General features: G+C 39.9%; 2 protein-coding genes across 9 annotated transcripts in view; one reads left to right on the forward strand and one right to left on the reverse strand.

Annotated features, from left to right (window-relative positions):
- The window catches only part of Fry (FRY microtubule binding protein), a 418,719-nt gene that overhangs the window by 365,801 nt on the left and 32,702 nt on the right, over positions 1-20,216 (forward strand). For all 8 annotated transcript variants that reach the window (XM_063232589.1, XM_063232590.1, XM_063232585.1 and 5 more), the window contains 6 exons: positions 67-237; positions 3,674-3,814; positions 6,658-6,837; positions 8,677-8,838; positions 11,443-11,517; positions 14,107-14,277. In XM_063232589.1, the coding sequence (XP_063088659.1) occupies positions 67-237; positions 3,674-3,814; positions 6,658-6,837; positions 8,677-8,838; positions 11,443-11,517; positions 14,107-14,277 (900 nt within the window). The remainder of the gene's footprint in view (positions 1-66; positions 238-3,673; positions 3,815-6,657; positions 6,838-8,676; positions 8,839-11,442; positions 11,518-14,106; positions 14,278-20,216) is intronic.
- The window catches only part of Zar1l (zygote arrest 1 like), a 79,108-nt gene continuing 70,094 nt past the window's right edge, over positions 11,203-20,216 (reverse strand). Inside the window, exon 4 of the mRNA XM_063232596.1 lies at positions 11,203-18,954. Within this exon, the coding sequence (XP_063088666.1) occupies positions 18,937-18,954 (18 nt within the window). The 3' untranslated portion in view covers positions 11,203-18,936. The remainder of the gene's footprint in view (positions 18,955-20,216) is intronic.

Raw genomic sequence — 20,216 nt, forward strand, 5'->3', positions numbered from 1 at the left:
AAATTGCAACATGTCTTCCTGCTGATCAGAATGCTTTATCCTTAATTGGTTTTCTTATCTTCAAAGGTCTGTTTGGAAGAGAAAAACGCTAAGCTTTCAAATCTTGCACACGTGATGACACTTTATAAAACCCACAGTTACACGAGGGACTGTGGCACGTGGGTGAGCGTGGTGTGTCGATACCTCCACGAAGCCTATGCTGACATCACCTTGAACATGGTCACCTACCTGGCAGAGGTAAGCTGGTTTGCTGGGGATAACATCTGCGGTAACTTCTGTGGTCATAATACCTACAGAGAACCGATCCGATAGCGCACACTCAACTTCTCTTTACTGATATCTAATGCATTGTCATAGAAGCTATTGGAATCACTTTAGATCCTCACAAGAAACCAGTGGTACACATACAGTTCCACTAAAAAATCTGAAGTTTGGTCAAGTAAAGTAATTCTCCCCAAGTTTAAGGTACAGGACTCCCATCTGAACCTCGATCTACTTGCCCCAGAGATGAAACACATGCTTACTGTATTCACACCTGTCAGAGTAAAGTGGAGATGAGAAAATCTTAACCTGATTGCTCTAAGTGTTCAAGTCTTAATTGAGGAGTTCTTGTGTGGCTTGACACCTTGAGTGGTTATTTCCTCTGAACTAATTAGCAGTGTACATTCTAAATAAAATTTTTATCATTGCCTTTTCTGATGGGAGTTGTCATATAAAAATGTGTCTCTAACACTTTTGTCACAAACACTACTCTGACTGCTGTGTCCATTGATGGTAGAAATATATAGCATTTCACAGGGCAAAGGTGAAGTGTATTCCATTGAGTACCTCCAGTCTACAGATTTAATCCACGAGGTCATGAAATCTGAGAGACAAATGCTAACTTGTTTTAGCATTTTCAGTGTTGCTTTTCCTGCCAGAATACTCATCCATACCTCTTGTCAGGGAGCTTTCCAAAGAAATGAAAGCAATTTTAATTTCCCTTTAACTTATGTCACCAGTCCAGGGTCCAGATAGGTTATAAGATCACCCTTGCTCAGAGGTTCCACCGGATGGAAACTGTGCGGCTACCAGATGGTGCCCTCTCCACCGGGCAGCCCTTGTAGAGGTTCCTGAGGAGTTGGACCGGAATGTGCCACGGCTTATGGGCCATATTCAGACTGCCTCTGGCCCAGGGGTCATCTGTTCTTTCTGTCCTTGGTTGCCTCAGATTTTTTTTTTTTTATCGGTACCGGGGATCGAACTCACAACTGCCTGCTTGCAAGGCAGCACTTATGCCGCTGAGCTAAATCCCCAGCCCCTGCTTTAGATTTTAAACACTCCTCATAAGTGCCTCTCTGCTACTTTGGATAACCACCTCACCACATAAGAAGTATCAGGAGAACCACCACAAACACCTGCTTTACAAGGGCAGATGATAGAAGATATTTGTTTTAAAAGAAGGTGAAATGGGAGGTGATAGCAAGAAGCCAATATTTGTTTGGAACACTTACCGTAAAAGTTGCAAAAGTGTCAGTGGGACATGATTTATACATGTAGTGGAATATTAGTCTTAAAAAGGAAAAAATTTATGTGCTACAATGTAGATGAGCCTTGGGGATATTTTGCTAAATGAAATAAGCATAAGTCAGACAAAAAAAGACAAAAATCATATGATCCCATTATATAAAGTACATAAATTAGGCAAATTTATAGACACAAAATACAAGGGCAGTTAGTAGAGCTAGGGAGAGTTGGTAACAGAGTTATTTTTAGATACGGAATTTCAGTTTAGAACAATGAACAAGTCCTAGAAATAGCCCTGATAGTTCCACAGCAATGTGAATGTACTTTGCGCCAGTGAACTATATAAAAAAAGTTAAAATGATAAATTTTTTATCAGGCATATTTTGCCACAATAAAAATTAAAAAATGAGTCAATTTGTTCATTTCCTATCACAAAATTGTTATAAAAAATATACCACTAAGTTACCCAACTTCCCACTATATGTGGCATACATTAACTTCTATTTCTGGTACTCATGTGTACTTCCTGGTTTGACCACGCATGTGCATGTAGTTTAATGTAGCTGTGGGCAGATTTCTGTTGAATCTGCTCTGTTTGTATAATATGAACTTCGTGTGTGTACCTCCATGTGTTACCATAACTCACAGAGTTGTGTCTTTTATCAAATAATACATGTTACGCAGACATTTTATCCAGTGGTTATGGATTTTAGAAAAATCATTTTTTTCATCAAATGATTCCATTTCCCACCATAAAACTGTCCAAAGAACACGACTGTGTGTCCTCCTCCAGGTCCTTCACATTTGAAAGATTGGTTTTCATTTACAACACTGTAATGCGTGGATGATTGTTTTCTAATATACCCACTAAATGTTATCATTACATTTATTCTCCAGTTTAATACTTTCTATAAATACTTTCAGATTAGTTTTCTTAATTTCCCTTTAACTTATGTCACCAGTCCAGGATCCATGTACTTCCTTTCTAGTGTCCTTCCTAACAATAGATTTATGAAATTTTTTTTCTTTCCTTATGTATTAATTGCTCAGTTATTTCCTTTGGCCACTTCTGCTAAGAAGTTTACCATTTACTTGGATCATTTCTCTGCATTCTTTAAACTGAACAGTAAATTTTATCATGATGCCTATCTTATATATTTTCTCCTTATTTTCTTTTGGACAGTATTGTTAATTTTGCAGTATATGTTCCTAGTAGAAAACTTGGAAGATACAGAACATTTTTTAAAAAGAAAAGAAAATAATCCAAAATTACATTATTTAGAAACATTAACATTTTATTTCTTTGATGTTATTTCTGTATAACACAATTCACATCAATATTGGCATCATCTGTCATATAAACAATTGTGATAGTTTATCTTCTACTTAATATTATTAAATCTCCTTTACTACCTTCAAAAATGGCAGTTTTTTAACTATATAATATTTTACCATGTAATGTACTGCTAATTTTTATACTCATTCCCCTAGTGTTCAACATTTAAATTGTCTACACTGTTTTCTCATGTAAGTATGATTTTCCACATAAATAATACCATGAGAAAATCTCATACATTAAAAATACTACTTATCGCTAGTTTTGGAAACTTTCCTAAAAGTGTTTTTTATTTCAAAAAATATGACTTTAGTACTTTTAATCTCAACTGCCAGATTATCCAATTTATATATCCACCAGTGTTGAAGAACGCCCTCTCTTTTCTCCTTCCAGTACTGAATATTATCAATTTTTAATCTTTCCAATTTGATAACTGACAAACTGTGTCTTTTGTTTTAGTTTGTAATTTTTGATACTGTCTGATGCATTCCTTTAAAGATTTATTTTCTCGGGGCTGGGGATTTAGCTCAGCGACATAAGCACCTGCCTTATAAGCAGGCAGTCGTGAGTTCGATCCCTGGTACTGATAAAAAGGAAAAAGACAAAAAAAAAAAAAAAAAAAAAAAAGATTTATTTTCTCATATTGCTTTGAGTACACATGCTATGTGTGTCTTCCTAACTCCCGTTTCCTTTGAGAGCATCTTTATTTCTCCAGTAGTTAGGGTTTTACTTGCCCACCTGAGGGAACGTGCTTGATAACGCTGTTGGGGACCTGGGGCTGCAGTATGAAAGTCGGGGTGGAACTGAGTGCCCGCACTTTGCCTCCTGCAGTTGCTGGAGAAAGGCCTCCCCAGCATGCAGCAGCCCCTCCTCCGAGTGATCTACAGTCTGCTGAGCTACATGGACCTTTCTGTCGTTCCTGTCAAGCAGTTTAATGCGGAAGTCCTGAAGACCATCGAGAAATACGTGCAGGTGAGTCCTCGCCTTGCTTCGAGGCCCAGCCTGCCGCACTCCAGAGGGTTGGTGCTGGGCTACAGCTTTTCCTGGGTGCAAGACCGTATGTGCCCCAGACCACGTACTGGTGCCTTGCCACACGCTGGGTGCCATAAGCAGGGCACTGCCACATTTCCAACCTTTAGGAAAACAGTACTGCCTCATGGGGCTCACAGCCCCTGTGTCAAAGGCCCTCCTGGCTGGGAGTGAGGTCCAGTGTTTTTTGCAATATCTTTTCAGAGAAGCAGAAAGGAGAGAGAACCTCAGTGTGCACCAGATTCTGGGTTAGGTATTTCAGCATACAAGCAATTGAAATAGCCACGTAAGAGTTGAGGGACTCACATTAGGAACCTTATGTACATGATGGACAGTCCTAAATTCTAGTAGATCTGGCTATACCTCTCGGGTATATTCCTAGAAGAATTAAAATTATCATACTACAGTGATGCCCATGTTTATAGCATTGTAACTTATAATAGCTACGCTCTGGAAACAGCCTAGATGCCCTTTAACAGACAAATGGATAAAGGAAATGAGGGGTGTGTGTGTGTGTAATATTATCCACCCATAAAGAAGCATAAAATCATGTTTTAGGAAAATAGATGAGTCTATGAGACTATAAAGTTATGTGAAGTAAGTCAGAGAGAGAGTTAGATGTCACGTGATTCCTCTTACATGAGAAGTCCAAAATATAAATGAGTTAAAGAGTGAAATAAGGGAGAGGTGGGTAAGAAAGAAGGAGCAGATTTTGGGGATTTGGGGTGAGGGAGGGTTGGTGAGAAGGAATGAAAAACATCAAGATAGGGTATCTAGATACACCAATTTCCCAAAATCCGACTATTGTACATTGCAAAACACATTTTTTTAGAAAGAAGGTTGCATACATGTGCTTGAAAACACTGCAGTACACAGTGTGAGGGACAAAGCACAGTGATAGACGCGAGTAACTGAAGAGTGTGCCGAGGGTTCTTGTATCAGCCACTGTTTCTGTGTATATTTTAATAAAAACAAAACAAGACATGGCCCCCAAAATCCCAGTAAAGGGCCGAGCTGTATTTCAAACTGGTTCCAAGGCCACTGCTTTTGTTACACTGCACCAGGCAGCATGCTGAGCGGGGTATCTGGTGAACGTCTGTAAGCACCTACAGAATGTCTGTAAAGCCACCCCTGTGACCAGCAGGGAAGACATGAAAAGTAAGCCTCAAAAGAGCAAGCGAAGCATAACAAGCTCCTAGAACCCGGAAGGTCGTGTGACACAGTAGCCGGAGGCTGGGAAGGGAGGCCACAGGCCCTGGAAGGGTGCAGAGCCTACGGGGGGTTTGGTGCACAGGGCTGCTCAGCAGCGTAGACATCTTCTCCACATTGTATTTCCCCTCTGTCTTCTCAGGGATGTACCTGGTCAGTTGCAGAAGCCAAGGGCAGACACTAGGTCTTCTCTAGTTAAAATCATGGACAAAGGCATAAAGTACAGTAAATTTTAAACATTCCTTTCCATTTTTGCATCACCAATCACATTTCATATAAAAATTACATACTGTTAAAAGTGATTTCCAAGCATCTTTTGTTGCTACCTGGTGTAGGCACCTGGTGGTGCCTTCAAGGTAGGCATTTGGTTTTAAAACTCAGTGGGGATAGATCATTTCACACCTTTCTACTAAGCAGTCATGTAGCCCATTTCCTGATTGTACTGGAATGCTCACTTTGTTGGAGGCCTGTGGACCATCTCAGATGCTCAAAACTTACTCTGAATGGTGGCTAATTTTTTTTTTTTTTCTTACTACTGAGGTTCCATGGTGGCTAATTTTGTATTTAAACCAATCTTCCTTGTGCAAAACTTAACAGGAAAGGAAGTGTGTTTCATTTATGTTATTATAATAAAAATAAGTTAGCATCTTGGTCTACCTATGTTCAATATTTTTATGAGAGAAGCTCCTCCCCCGCAAGCCCAGAGGGGAGTTGTCAGAGAAACAAAAGTGGTAAAAACCAACTGAACGGTAAACGGAGAGTCAGAAGTTGGTAAGCACTAACAAGAGGAAAGCCTTTCCAGGATGAGGGACTAGAGGAAGGCAAAGCACAGAGGCTAAGAGGCCCTGCCTGGTTTGGGGAACCCCAGCGGTAGCCTGGGGAGGCACCCTGCGGGCCTTGCTCACAGGTGAACTTGGCCCGTCCACCAGAGGGAACCCTCAGAGGAGTCTGTTGTGAAGAGTTCTAGAAAGATCCTGGGGGAGCTGGCCCTGAGGCCAGTTAAGAGGCCAAGCAAGTCCAGAGAGGGTTCAGCTGAGTTACAAGTGGGAAGGGAGAGAAAGGAATAAATTGTTGGGGAGGAAAGGAAGATTTTAAGAGGGTCTCTCAAGATTCCCGTGTTAGATCATGAGGAAGATAAAAGTAAGAAAAAAAGAGATCAGGATGCCCCGGAGACAAAAAAAACAGGAAAACCCAGAGAAGTGGAAAGACCCAAACCTGACCAGGGATAGTATAAGAAAGAATGAATGTCAGATACATTCTGATTGTATCTAAGCATAGCATAGATTAGGGCTGTTTTGTACAGGAAATGGCTCCTTAGCAAACATGTTGCCTTGGAATTTTGAAATCTCGTTTCTTTGAATGTTGACAAAACGTATTTTTTTTAATTCTCTTATTTCCTTAAATGTAGCTCATTTTATGTAGAAATGGACTTTTTACATCATTTTGCCTCTTGTGTGTTACAGAATTCCCTGCATGTTTTAAGTCAGTGAATTCTGATCAGTCATAAGAACTTTCAGTTAATGTTCCTTTAACTGTCTAAAATTATTTTTAACCCTTGAATGTTTCATCTTCCGCAGAGCGTCCACTGGAGAGAAGCTTTAAATATCCTGAAGCTGGTTGTCTCTCGGTCAGCCAGCCTCGCGTTGCCTTCCTACCAGCACAGTGACCTCTCCAAGATAGAAATACATCGAGTGTGGACGAGTGCTTCGAAGGAGTTGCCTGGGAAAACCCTGGACTTTCACTTCGATATTTCAGAGGTACTCAGCTGCATGAACTTCTGTGGACGTTAGCTTGAATTTATGGTAGCAAAAGTTAAATATAGTTGCTAGGAGAAAGAAAGATTTAAAATTATTACAAATGAAAACTTCTAAGGCCTAAATTAGGTTGTTATTGTAGCCATTTATTAAGGGGCCAAGGATAGAATTCAGTGGTAGAGCACTTGCTTAGCACATGTAAGGCCCTGAGTTCAATCTCTGCCAGCAAAACAAACAAAAGAATACACTGAGTGTCGTACTGACTGGGACTGTCAACTGGCAGAGTTAGAAACAGAAACTAGCCTGTTAACGAAACAATGATTTTGTTAGAAATACAGATAAAAATGGGGTGATCTTAAATATCTTAAAGCGTGATCGGGACTCATTCTCCACCTCGTGACTGTCACGTCATATCTTGGCATGCACAGCATTTCTCCCAGAGCTGTACCAAGTGGCAGGTGACCAAGATTTACAGGAACATGGATGTCACCTATATGGTGGCTTCCCCAAGCACTGTGCTTTTTAAATGGATTAACTAGGAGCCTCCCTGGGATAGGGGAAGCAGGGAGGTAAGGCCTAAGGCCCCATGCTAGGGAGTTGAAAAGAAAAGATCAAAAGTAGTCAAATTCATCTGCTAGTCCATGAGCCAAAATGAGCAGCCAGTACTTAATTATTTAAGTTCAAGATGTAAAATAACTTGGCTTTCTTGACTTTCCTGCACCATGATTCATGACGGCCCTCCCAAAGCAGCAGCTCTGCCCTTGATCTTTATAACCAAGTACACTGTCTGATGCAAAGCAGATCATTGATAATTATTTCTAAACACTGCTGAATGACAAATTCACTAAGAAATAGACCAGATATGTTTATATGGAACTCACTGGTACTAATAAGTAGCTTGTATCCCAGCTGGCTTTTTCCCTGCTTTCTGTACTAGGGGATTGAACCCAGATTTTCACACAAGTGCTCTACCCAGACTAGAGTTTTTGACACAACACTGCTGACTTTTACCATTCGGTATTCAGGATGAGATACCTCTTTGCTCCCATGGTGACACCTATATCTATCTTTAGTATACATGTAAATGCTATGAAGGTAGTGATTTAAGTACTGTTCATATTTAACTATTTTTTTACATTGCTAAAGGGGTGAGCTATTTTCACTCTTAAGAGTATTCTGCTACAAAAGGTTAAAAAAAAAGCCTGTAGCCAGTTAGCTGCACCCCTAACTCCCAGAACAGTGGCCCGTAGGAGCTGGAGAATTAGCAGGAAGTTCCTGCCACCTGAAGCCCGCAAGCTGGCATCAACAGCTTTTGGGGCTCAAGTTGGGGAGCCACTGCCCACTGGCTCTGAGGAACTCAGAAAGTGAAATTTCTAAAATGTTGCCCACATACCTGACCCTGACCTCACTCATTTGAATAATTGAAAATATATGAATTCATGTAAAATTTTAAATAATTTTAAATAATTCTCAATTATTGATCATTAGAGCAAGGGGAAGGAAGTTTAGTCTTTTATTATAAAAAATTCTTTCAATCTTAAACACCCAAAAAGTATTTGATTATCTGCATGTTTGTGCATTTTTATCAGTGGTTTCTAAAGCATATTGAATATCAAGTGATTAGATTTGTTTCCTGCTGCTAAAGAATATGGGAGACTACTGAAGAGGTGCATGATTCAGGATGTATATTTGAACATCAGAAAAGTAACCTTTGTAACGCTGAGCTTTTCTGATCTGAGTTTTAAACACAGAAGTAGTTTTTGGTTGTTTCTGGGTAGAATGGTCCCATACTCTACAAAACTATTAGAGTCAGAAGAATCTGTCCTCTTCCATTTTCTCAAGACACCCATCATCGGGAGGCGATACGATGAGCTCCAGAATTCTGCTGGGCGTGATGGGAAGCCCCGAGCCATGACGGTTACCCGGAGCGCATCCTCCACTTCGTCAGGCTCCAACTCCAACGTGCTTGTTCCCGTGAGCTGGAAAAGGCCCCAGTATTCCCAGGTATTCAATCCCAGACATACAGCATTTGAAGTGAGATTAGGGTAGAAGTTTTTCTGGTTTTTTTCCCTCTTTAAATAAAATCTTACAAAAAGCTGGTTAATATAGATGGTTTTATAAATTCCTTTAGCATTTATGGTAAACTGTCAGTGAGTTTCTGTCACATGTCACTTAAAGACTCCTGAATAGTGAACAGCAAGCGCAGTGGCACCAATGATGTGCCATAACCACCCACAGACTAAACACATCTAGACCTGGGCTATGCTGACCTGTCTGTAGAGAAATTTGGCAGTGTAGCTCGGCTTGCTTTTGGAAACCATGATTAATGTTTATGCTCTGAGGAGAGCAGCCCGAATGGCATTTGAAAGCGCAGCCCTATTAACCCTTTGGGTATCTAAGCCCAAAGACCTGTTCACCTGGGGAAGGCAGGAAGCAAAGAAAAAGAGAAAGGCTGGACCCCAGCAGCCCTTGGAGGGCTCACTGCAGAGGCTGAACTTCCTCCCTCTGGGCCCGGCCTCGTAAGGTTCCCTGTAGTCCCCTGGACCCGCAGCTAAGCCTTTACCACACAGGCCTTTGGGAGACCTCGAAATCAGGTCTGCAGCACCCTCTACCTTAGCTTCATGCACAGCTGGATTCTAGCACACCATGACAGGAACTGATCCTTAGACGCTCTCCTTTCCACCTCTGGAAAGAAAAAAGGCTGCAGGTGAGAAGCGAGTCAAGGGCCCCCGACTTTTCCCCTCTCTTGACTTCACTGTCAGCAGGCTTTCCCCACAGCACCCCACAGCAAACCCTGGTGCTCCAGGTTGCCATGGTCTTTGGTCAGGTGTTTTCAGAACAGAGGTCTTTTTCTGACATTCATAGCGGTTGCAGGGAAACAAAGGCTCCTGCAGAGTGTGGGGAACGGAAACACACTTCATTTGATGCCCAGCAGAATTCACTTCATCCTTAAAGGTTTGGGAAATGAACACATAGCACAGAGCCTGCCGAAACAGCAGGTCTCAGGGAAGGTTCCCTGAGTTCTTGGAAACATTTTTGGAAAAGAGAAGAAAAATATACAGCCTGTTCCATGTTGCTCTACATTGATTTCTTCTCAGCACTGTAAAATTCCCTAAGGCCTGGGGAAACCATTGAGCAAATGTACAGTCATTCTCTCTACATGGAGGTCCTCATGCCTCTGACTTTGACAATATGTCCCTTCTTTAACTTGCAAAGAAAGATGCCGTGAACAGGTTCTGTTAAGAAGGAACATCTCAGAGAGTGGTATTGGCCTCACAGTTTCTACATAACAACCCTAAAATTACTGTTTTCAAATCCATTTTATTTCAAAGAGAAAAGAAAACAGAACTAAAACAAAATTTCAAAACACGTCGTCAATCGAGGGCAAAAATGGTGCGTGCATTGCGCACTGTCTTCCCCAAATCATTCACCCAGAGCGCAAGACTCCTGCATTCCGTTGTCTGAACAATACCAACATAGATCTTTCTCTCTAGTGACCTCAGAGAAGTCAGTAGTGTAACTGTCTTAAGTATTTTCATATACATATACATACACATACATACATATACATATATGAACAGCCCTAAATTAGATTAAAGGGGCTGGATTGTTTTAAAGAGATTAGAAAGGTTGCTTTATGAGCAGTTCTGAAGTACAAGAACATTTTTTAGATTCTAGTTATAGATTGTCTCATTTTCAACTGCCAGTCTTTCTGAGACTCCGTAATCTTATGAAAAATGGGATGGTTTAGAGAAGATTCCCCATGATTAAAGGGCTGGAAAATAAGGTTCATGAAGAATGTCAGAAAGAATGTGTTTAACTTTAGGAAGAATCAATTGGGAAAGAGTTAATGTGGTTTACAAATGATTGAATGCCTTCATTATGCAGCAAGTAATTTTCTCACTTGAAGAAAACAGATGTGTACTGTAATAGATTTAATTTGAGTGTAAGAAAAACGTTGCTAACACTAAAAGTTGTAATAGTCAAGAAAGGATTATCAAAGGGAGTGATGAATCTCTGCTGAGGAACCTAGGCAGTGATGGCAAGCATTTTAGAGACCAGGTGCCCAAACTGCAACCCAAAACCCACTCTGCCATTAAACCCGGACACTGAGGATTTAGTTTAGAGGAAAATGTTATCTAATGCTTGGTTGCTAGGGTGAGTTGGCTTGTGTGCCAGGAGAGAGGGTTCTGCATGCCCACTGTGGCAGCTTGAAAAAGGTTTGCCACCACTGACCTAGGGATTGATTTTCACACACCCATAGCACCCCTTAGAGTAACTTAGGTAAACATTACTAGGAGAAACGTAAGCTTCATTTTAAATATTGTAGCAATTACTTTTAAAAAAAAGTAAAAAGAAACAGGCAAATCAATTTTAGTAACATTTTATTTGACAGTTTGTGTAAAAAATATTTCAGTATGTTACAGTATTTAACTGTTATCAGTAAGATGTTTCACATTGTTTTTTCATAGCAAGTCTTGCATTTTACATCTCAGTTCTTAGTGACCCCATTTCAAGCAGCAAAGTGCCCTCTGTGACAAAAGGATCTGGGATTAGAGCAGTTCACCGGACCCCTCAGTGAAAACCTGCTTTGTGTTTCTTTTCCAGAAGAGGACAAAAGAGAAATTGGTGCACGTCCTTTCGCTGTGTGGCCAAGAAGTAGGATTAAGCAAAAACCCATCCGTAAGTCCCATCTTACGTCAGGACTCTTTTGGTATCTTATCTTTTTGCCTTTGATCTGCTTTTTGCTATTGATCATATATTTTTACATAAATTTTTACAGTGAATGACACATATGATGCCCATTATCTATACCAAATCCCTGCATTGTTCTACCCTACACTGTGGCTTTTAATTTCACTTAGTTTAAAAACCAGGAAGTCTTTTGTTGGCTCTTTGCCCCATTTTGCCTGTGAATGCTGTTTGGTTGTTGTTGCTTAATTTCTTAGTTCTTCTATGTGTATGTCCAAACTTCCTTACAGTGTACGGCACCGCCATGCGTGACACAGAGGCCAGTCCTCTTAGATGGAATTCTATTTTTACATACACTTCTGGCTCTGATGTGTTTATTTTACTTATATACCAGGAAGATAAAAATAATGGTATTTTAACAAAACCGTGGTAAATATTTTAAACTCTTCTCTTTGCTCATATCACAAATAAAGGATTACAAAGCCAGGTATGGTGTCACATGCCTGTAATCCTGGCATTCAGGATGCCAAAGCAGGAGGATCGCTGTGAATTAAAGGTTAGTCTGAGCTACATAGCGAGACCCTGTCCCAAATAAAATAAAACAAAATAAATGGCATGTTTTTTTTTTTAATTTTCACTGTTATAGCAAAAAATATCATTAGGCTTTTGAAGGGACAAATGATTAAAGAGTAATAATAAGAAAGCTTCTGAAGCCTTTATAAAATTCATACAATTTTAATTGCATGTATATGAACATATTGCAACAAAACAAAATGTCAGGGTCTAGTTTCACCAAGTATTTTTATTTCATCTATATTACACCATTTTTATTACTTACAATAAATGAGCAAATTAACCAAGTAAATTAGAATTAGCAAACCAATTTCCATGTGGAGAAATTGGATTTTTATTTTTAAAATCTAAAACTATTTCTATTTACATAGTTCATGAGCAAGTTAAATAGTAGAGGCTCATGTATACCCACTAACATACCTCAGGTCCCCGTCAGCTAAACTTGAAGTCACCGTGGTGCCCTCCATCTTAAGTCTCCTTTGGTGTTACTGTTCAGTGGTTTGTTGCTGTGCCTGCGATGTTACTTAGGGAAGACAGCTGCCAGCCCCCAAGAAACAAGAGTCTCTGAACCTCTGCAGTGCAGCACAGGCCATGGGAGTTATTCCTCACTGCGATCATGGTTAGCACTTTCTCTGGCTCATACTGTCTGCCCCTGTGCTGAGGCCTTGCCAGCTAGAAATATTTACCTGAAATACAGTACCTCACGAGTAAGACCAGGCATAGGACCGTCAGCTCAGGAAATCAGAATTTTCATGCCCCCTCTCACTGACTGCTGGACTTGTGTCACACAGCTGTCTGTGATCCCATGGGAAACTGTCATGGACCACACTGCATGAGATCACAGCCTGAGAAGCCCTTAGCTGAGATGCTTGGTACGCAAACTGTTTCAGATTTTGGGGTTTGGGAATTTTGGAATTTCTCCATAGACTGTACCAGAACATCTCGGACCCAAAAATCCAGACTCCAAAATGTCAAAATTTTAAGCATGTCAACAATGCAAAATTTTAGATTTCAGAGCATCTCAGATTTTCACATCAGGGATGTTCAGCCTGTATTATGCACATCACATGACTATTTTTAAACAGTCGAGAAAAAGCACATTTGTCATCCACTGACTTTTTTTACTTTGGAAACATATTTCAGTTCTTATAAATGATCCGTTTGTTTGTCAGGAAGACTAAGACACTATAATGATCATGTAAAGAACACTGTTAATTTTACTGAATGTCCATCTATGTTCAGTAGACATTGGCTAGCAAAGCATTTAGGTTCATTGATAGATTACTATTTCTACAAAGTTCCATTAAAATGCCCAGTGAAGAAAAAACTTAGGTTTTGTTTGTTTGTTTGTTTGTTTGTTTGAGGCCGGGTCTCCCTCTGTAGTCTAGACTGGCCTTGAACTCACTGTGTAGCCTAGACTGGCCTCAAACTTGTGACAGTCGTACTGCCACAGCCTCCTGAGTGCTGGGATTATAGGCATTTGCCACTCGTCCAGCCGAGAAGTTAATTTCAATACATTAACATAATAAAGATCTTAACAGATGAAATGCTTTGATTTGTTTAAAGCAACACGGTAGGGATTTATGTGTATGGAAATTAGGGGCATGGTTCAGCTAGTCAGTCTTATGCCATTCTAGTGAGAGTGTGCAATTTATAATTGCAGTCAGCTCAGAAAGAATGGAATGTTTTCTTAAGGACCAGTTTGTCTGTGAACATACGTTCAGTTGTTTCTCTCACACACACGCTCAGGTATTGTCGTCTTCATCCATTAAAATAGTAACTTAACTCTTGAACACTTTCCTGGTGCATGAACTTAGGTCTTTGCGACGAGTTTAATCCGAAGGCACCTGTCCAACATAAATAATAAAAGAACATTCTAAAAATACCCACCGAAGGAATTAGGTGTGTACTGGAAACACAGTGCTATGAAGAGCCAGTTACTGTTTCTTGTAGCACAAACAACTGCACACAGCCCAGTTCTCAGGAGAGGACTCTCTGAGTTCACAGGTGATTTTTTCATCGTGCGGGGACCTGGATCTGCTCGAGCATCAGACGAGCTTGGTGTCTTCTGAGGACGGCACCCGGGAGCAGGAGAACACAGATGACACAAACAGCGAGCAGCACTTCAGAGTCTTTAGGGACTTTGATTTCCTAGACGTGGAGCTGGAGGATGGAGAGGTACAGTACGTTCTTTAAAAATAATCACCTTAACTTTGTCCTTGACTAACAAAATAGTGCCTTTCTGTCTGCTAAATAGGGAGGGGTTTGTAGGAAGATCTTTAATTGCCAAGCTGTAAACTGTTTTGAACTGTTTTGAATCTATTTATTCAAAGTACAGCCGCCTAACTTGGGTAAAAGTTGCCACGCCCTTCCTGTCTGAGCCCCGGGCAGAAGCTGCCAAGTTCTTTCTAAGTGGCAAAGACCTGAGTTGTTATGACCACACAAAGACTGTGTGTGTGTGTAGTCCAAGGGGGAACTTAAAAAGCACAGAAACATGACAGTTCTGAGCCAGTTCACTGGCACCTGGGCAAAATATTCTAAGCACTTAATTATTTTAAATGCAAAGTTGTTCTAAATCAGTTACTCCAAAGCTTGCCTGCTACAACATGAGATCAGAGCCTCGAGGCTCCAGCTTTTTTGTGCTGTGTTTGATGAAATCATTAGAACTTGAAATACAAAGCACATGAGAGAGAGCATTCTTTGCTCTGCTTGGGTTGGTCGCCAGCCTTCCAGACACCTGGAGCAGCTGAATTCAAGTCTCAACAGGCAGATACAGATTCTTTTATTTTAAATGATGGTCATGGTAATAAGGTGCTTTCTGCAATGAATCACGATTTTGAAAACAGGGTTGGAAGCAGGAACAACCCCCATTTGGTTACCCTCACTTGTGTAGCTAAGGTTCCAGCTGAGAGACAGTCTTTAATCACCAGAAGATGAAAACACAGTTCTCTTCAGTGGGATTTGCTTATATACAGTTGCCTGGTACAAAGCTTGGTTCCTGGTGTTGCTCAGCGTTGGTTGATTGACTTTTAACTAACATACTCTGTTTTTAAAAGGCATTCTTCTAGTCTTGCAGTTAAAACAGAAGCTCAAATTCAAAACCTACTCTGTCTTGTGGTAGATAGGCACCTCCTAACTTAACTACACACCTTTAGAAAAATGATGTTTTGTGTATCCTCCCTAAAAGGGTGTGATTACTGATGACCCCACTTACATCTCATGGAAGCCAAAGAGCTAAAAGCACTGACTATTCTTCAAAAAAAAAAAAATGCCAACTTAATTTTCACCTTAAATTGTTCTAGGACCATTAAAAGTATTACAGAGATTACTGCTAACCATAATTAGTGACAAAAAAACACAAAATATAGTACAATTGTTTTGATTATTTTCTAAATATCTCTGAACAAGGACCGAGTGTTCCGCTCATGCCAAAAGATTAACTCCCTAACCTGGGAAATGACCTCATGTCTGCTGTCAGGCTAGAACTCATGCGTGGTCACCCTCTTCCTCTGGGAGATAAACAAGGAAGGGAAAAACTGACAGAATGAGAGAGGTATCGTCTTCCTCTTCAGCCAGAGAAAAGTGGCAGAGGGAGCAGAAACAATTTCAGAACAAATTTCATTTCTATCAAAATGAAAGAAAGAGTTGGGAGTGTGACTCAGTGTGTCCTACCACTGAGGTAGGACATGTGCTTATCACCTGTGTTGTATCCCCAGCATCACAAAAATAAAAAAATACTGTTAAAATAGAAGACGAAAAAATTGGAGGTGCCAACCTCTCCACTGAGGTACTGATGTTTGTCATAATAAATAATGAATGATATACCTGCCTTTCAGTCATCTCTCTTTTGTCCTAACTAAAATATCCCAGAGATGATTTTATATTTTATGAGTAAGATTTTATGAGACATTCAAGGAAGTAAGAGAGTGCATTTTATCCAAATAAAAGAAGTCATCTGCAAGCCGAGTGCGGTGGCATAGGTGGCATAGGTCTCTAACCCTCGCCACCTGCAGCCTGAGGCAGATGGATCAGTTGAGCCCAGGAATTAGAGACCAGCCTGGGCAATATAATGAGATCCTGTCTCAAAAATGAATAAGCCATTTAAGAATGTTTTGCTTCTTCCAAGTAAAATTATAAAAAGGATTCTAACATGCTTACTGATCACTACATAGCATCGAAGTGTTTGGGCCTGCATCTATCAATCCCAACTGAATTTCATCTCTGCCAGTGACCTAGCCGTAAGCACCTCCAGCTGGAATGGCAGGTCCTCTTGGCTTCTGCTACTCGTGGGGTCAGCAGGCATCATGATACCCGCCCATACAATTGCCATGTGGGTTAAATAAGATAATCTGTGGGGAGGCACTCAACATTCTCAGTGTCAGCCCCTGGACGTAGCTGTCATTAGTAAATAACGTTCGTATATCCTCTTCAGAGAAAGTTAAGTACATTTTACGGCTTGAAAACACAGTTTTCAAGCAAGGGGAGAAAACACTCCAGTTTAAAAAAAAAAAAAAAGTCAGGCTGTTCATACTTCTGTTCCTTTTCACTCAACTTGGGATTTGTTGATACTATCTGTATAAGAGTTTCTGCCCTTGACCTTTTTAGAATCTTAAAAGGCTGTGTCTTTGCTGTTAACTGCATATCCACAATAAACACATTATGATCACAAACACTTTTAGCTTTGTGAACGAAATCAGGTGACATCCCCCTTTTTTTCCTAGTTGATGACCTCTATTTTTCTTGTGGCATTGAACAGTTTTCTCACAGATGATTATTTAAGCATTGCAATAAAATGTGTCAGGCCAAAGTTGTCACTGAAGTGAAAGCCACGTTAGAAATTATGCTTATGATCTGTTACCTCAGCTGCACCATCCACCTGAAGAGGTGAGAAATATCTGAAGAGATGTGATTGTTCCCTTTGGGGTTAGAACATATTTAACTTTTTTAAAAAACTGTGTCTACTAAAGTATACATTGTTTATATTGTTAGCATTATTAGTTGCTATTGTGTTAAAATTAAGACAAATGCACTTGAGTATCTTTAATCATTTTAAATAGACCTTTTATTTGTTTTTCTATCCATTCAATCTGCTACCCAGGAGCTTCAGGTAAGATGATATTATCTTTAATTCAGAGACGCTAGTAGATGTTTTGCATCATTGCAAATTTATAACAACATAATTGCTTTTTTTTCCTCCCTTCCAGCAAACGTATGCTTATTTGTGTGTATATATCTATTTAAGTGTGTGTCATGTCAGAAGTATTTTTCCTGGCTGCTTAGTATGAAACTATTTTGTAAAACAAATACATGAATTTAAAAAAAACTTTTATGTTCTAGTATGAAAAATACATATTACATCTCAAGAGAAAAATGAGTCATCAAATTTGATCAGTGGATTCCCTAAAATGTCTGGTTAGGCAAGTGCACAATTGAACTCTTTGTTTTCCTATTAAAAGTGAAATCAAGCTAGGAGTGTGGCTGAGGGGTAAAGCAGGTACACAAGGCCCAGGGTTCAGGTCTCAGCACAAGAAAAAAGTGCAATCAGTCCGCAGCTGATGATATATCATATACCTTTCCAGCGCAAAAAAAAAAAAAAATTTCCCAAGATTTGGAGCTCTGTCTTTATGAAAACATCAGTTTTCATCCAAACCTGGGCTCTCAAAAATGCAAGAGGGTGCAACATCTGGACAACTGGCACAAACCAGGATTATCCCTGCTAAGATCACTATGTGTGTGTCATGTCAGACTCACTCAGTAGTTCATTTAGGGGAACATATTAGACTGTGGCATACTTGGTCCCTTCCATAATAATTCTCATAAAAATGATACTAGTTAGCATTTTTATTCTTTTTTAATGCTTGATATAAAAAATTATTTCAGTGAATGTTACTTCCAATATTTCTAGAATATAGTTAATACTCTTCTACTATAAATCCTGAGTGGTATATTTAAGGTTGTTGAAACCTGTGTGTGAACATTTTTCATCCAGAAAAGTTTTCCATCTTCTCCATTTTCTCACACATAACCTGGCATCACCAGTAAACTGTTTTAACTCGGTGTGTAACATGAAATGCAGATCTGACATTTGAGGGAGAGGGAGAGGCAGGATGGAGCATGTGTAGCTCCACTGCAGGTAACCCTGTGCTGTGCTGGGAAAGGCAGGTTGACTTTTGATCACCACGGCTAGCTAGCTACTCCTGCCCCCAGAGGGAAGATTAAACCCAGGGCCTCATAGGTCCTAAGCACACACTCTGTTTCAGAAGTACACCTGCAGCCTCCATCACCATGGACGTTTACTGGGACTAAACTGCAACAGGGCTTTATCTCAACCCCTCGGCTACCTCACAAACACAATTTCAACATCTTTGTTCTAACGAAGCTGTCACTCCTCTGACAAGACAGATCTTATTCCTGTGAGGACCGCTACCTGCCTGTTAGATTCTAGTCTTCAGCAGACCTGCCAGCAAATCCATGGTCCCAGCCATCTTGCCCGGGGCAGCATTTCATACTCCAGATGTCTGTGTTGCTACAACCCAGGGCTTGGGTTGTAGCTCAGCGGCAGAGTGGTTGCCTAGCAATGCAAGGCCTTGGGTTTGATCCCTAGCACTGCAAAAAAAATTTTCTAAATGAAATTTAGTTCTCCCAACGTATCCATTCATTTGGTACAAGAAAGTCAGCTTTGGGAATTCTGTATTCCAATAGTTTTCACTTTTTTGTTGGTATAGTATCGCTTTTCATCTTTTTCCTTTCTTTACACACTGCATTCTTCTTCCAAGACCTCTTGCTCTTGCACATCTTTTCCTTTGCAATAGTTATTTTAAAATCCCAGCATTCCAGTTAGTCTCTTCCACCATGCTAAAAAAAAAAGAAATTATTACTGCAGACACAAATCAAACAAAAACAGCTTGAATATTCCTTGTCCAAAATGCTTGACTTCTGATTTTGAATTCTGATTTTGACCAGATTTTGAATTCTGATTCATATTTTCTTCAGATTTTAGAATATTTGCATATACACAGTGAGATCTCTTGGGGATGGAAGCTAAGTCTAAACAGAATTCATTTATGTTGTATATACACCTAATACACACAGCCTAAAGGGGATTTTATACAGTTTTTAGTGGTCCTATGTTTTTTTGGTAACCCATCACATAATGTCAGATAAGGGCATGGTCCACTGTGGGGCATCATGATGGCATTTTTGGACTTTGCACCATTTTGGATTTCAGAGTAGGGTTATTCAGCCTGTGCAGATACAGGGGAAGCAGTACAGAATATGAAAAACTTATCTAAGTGGCTTTAGGGCAATCACTATATGATCACTGTATAATTTCTGTATATTTGGAATAATGTATCAAGCATCTACTATAAGAGGTTGATGAGAATGGAAAGCTTGTGTCGTTAGGAGTCAGAAACAACAGACTCTTAAGCCAGGAAGAAATGAATAAACACACTCCCAAGATTAACAGTAATTTATATCTCATTATGCTGTTCACTGAGCTGTCATCAGAGTGAACCATTAGGCAGTGCTTAAAATTTCTAAAAATGGAAGGATTCGGTGTTAAATTTTATTCCATTAACTTTTTGTTTAGATTAGAATTTGCTTATCAGGAGGCTAGCAATACCTCTCTTCCTCTATTCGTAGCTTAAGAAACAGAAAAACAAAATCCAAATTCATTTCTAGGAAAAAAAATTAGTCAAATAAACTTATTTAATATCTGATGGTTTATAGAGAACGTCGAAGATATAATGAAAGCTTTCTTTAATACTTATGGGCCTCCTAGGCCACTTCTCACAAAATCACAGTGTACAAGTCAGCAGTCATGTTTAGTACTGAGGCAAGAAATTGTTTTCCAGGATGGAACAATTGTTTAAAGATGAGCCTAAAGCAAAAATTAAGCCATTGCTGCTCTGGCCTCTGCATAGTGCATGATTCATCAAACTTTGTCCAGCTCCCTGACAGTCTTTAACTCTGCGTTTTATCTGTGAAAACTGCTGTGGCAGAATGGGCTGGAATGTTTACCTAATGCTCCTCTACTTAATAGCCAAGGGGTTCTGGAATGTGCTGCAAGCCTAGCTCCTACTTGTTTCTCCCTTGGAAAAATGCACTAAATGGGC

The sequence above is a fragment of the Cavia porcellus genome, unplaced genomic scaffold (genome assembly GCF_034190915.1).
Source record: "Cavia porcellus strain 051 isolate PalLab524CR breed Dunkin Hartley unplaced genomic scaffold, mCavPor4.1 scaffold_21, whole genome shotgun sequence".
NCBI lineage: Eukaryota > Metazoa > Chordata > Mammalia > Rodentia > Caviidae > Cavia > Cavia porcellus.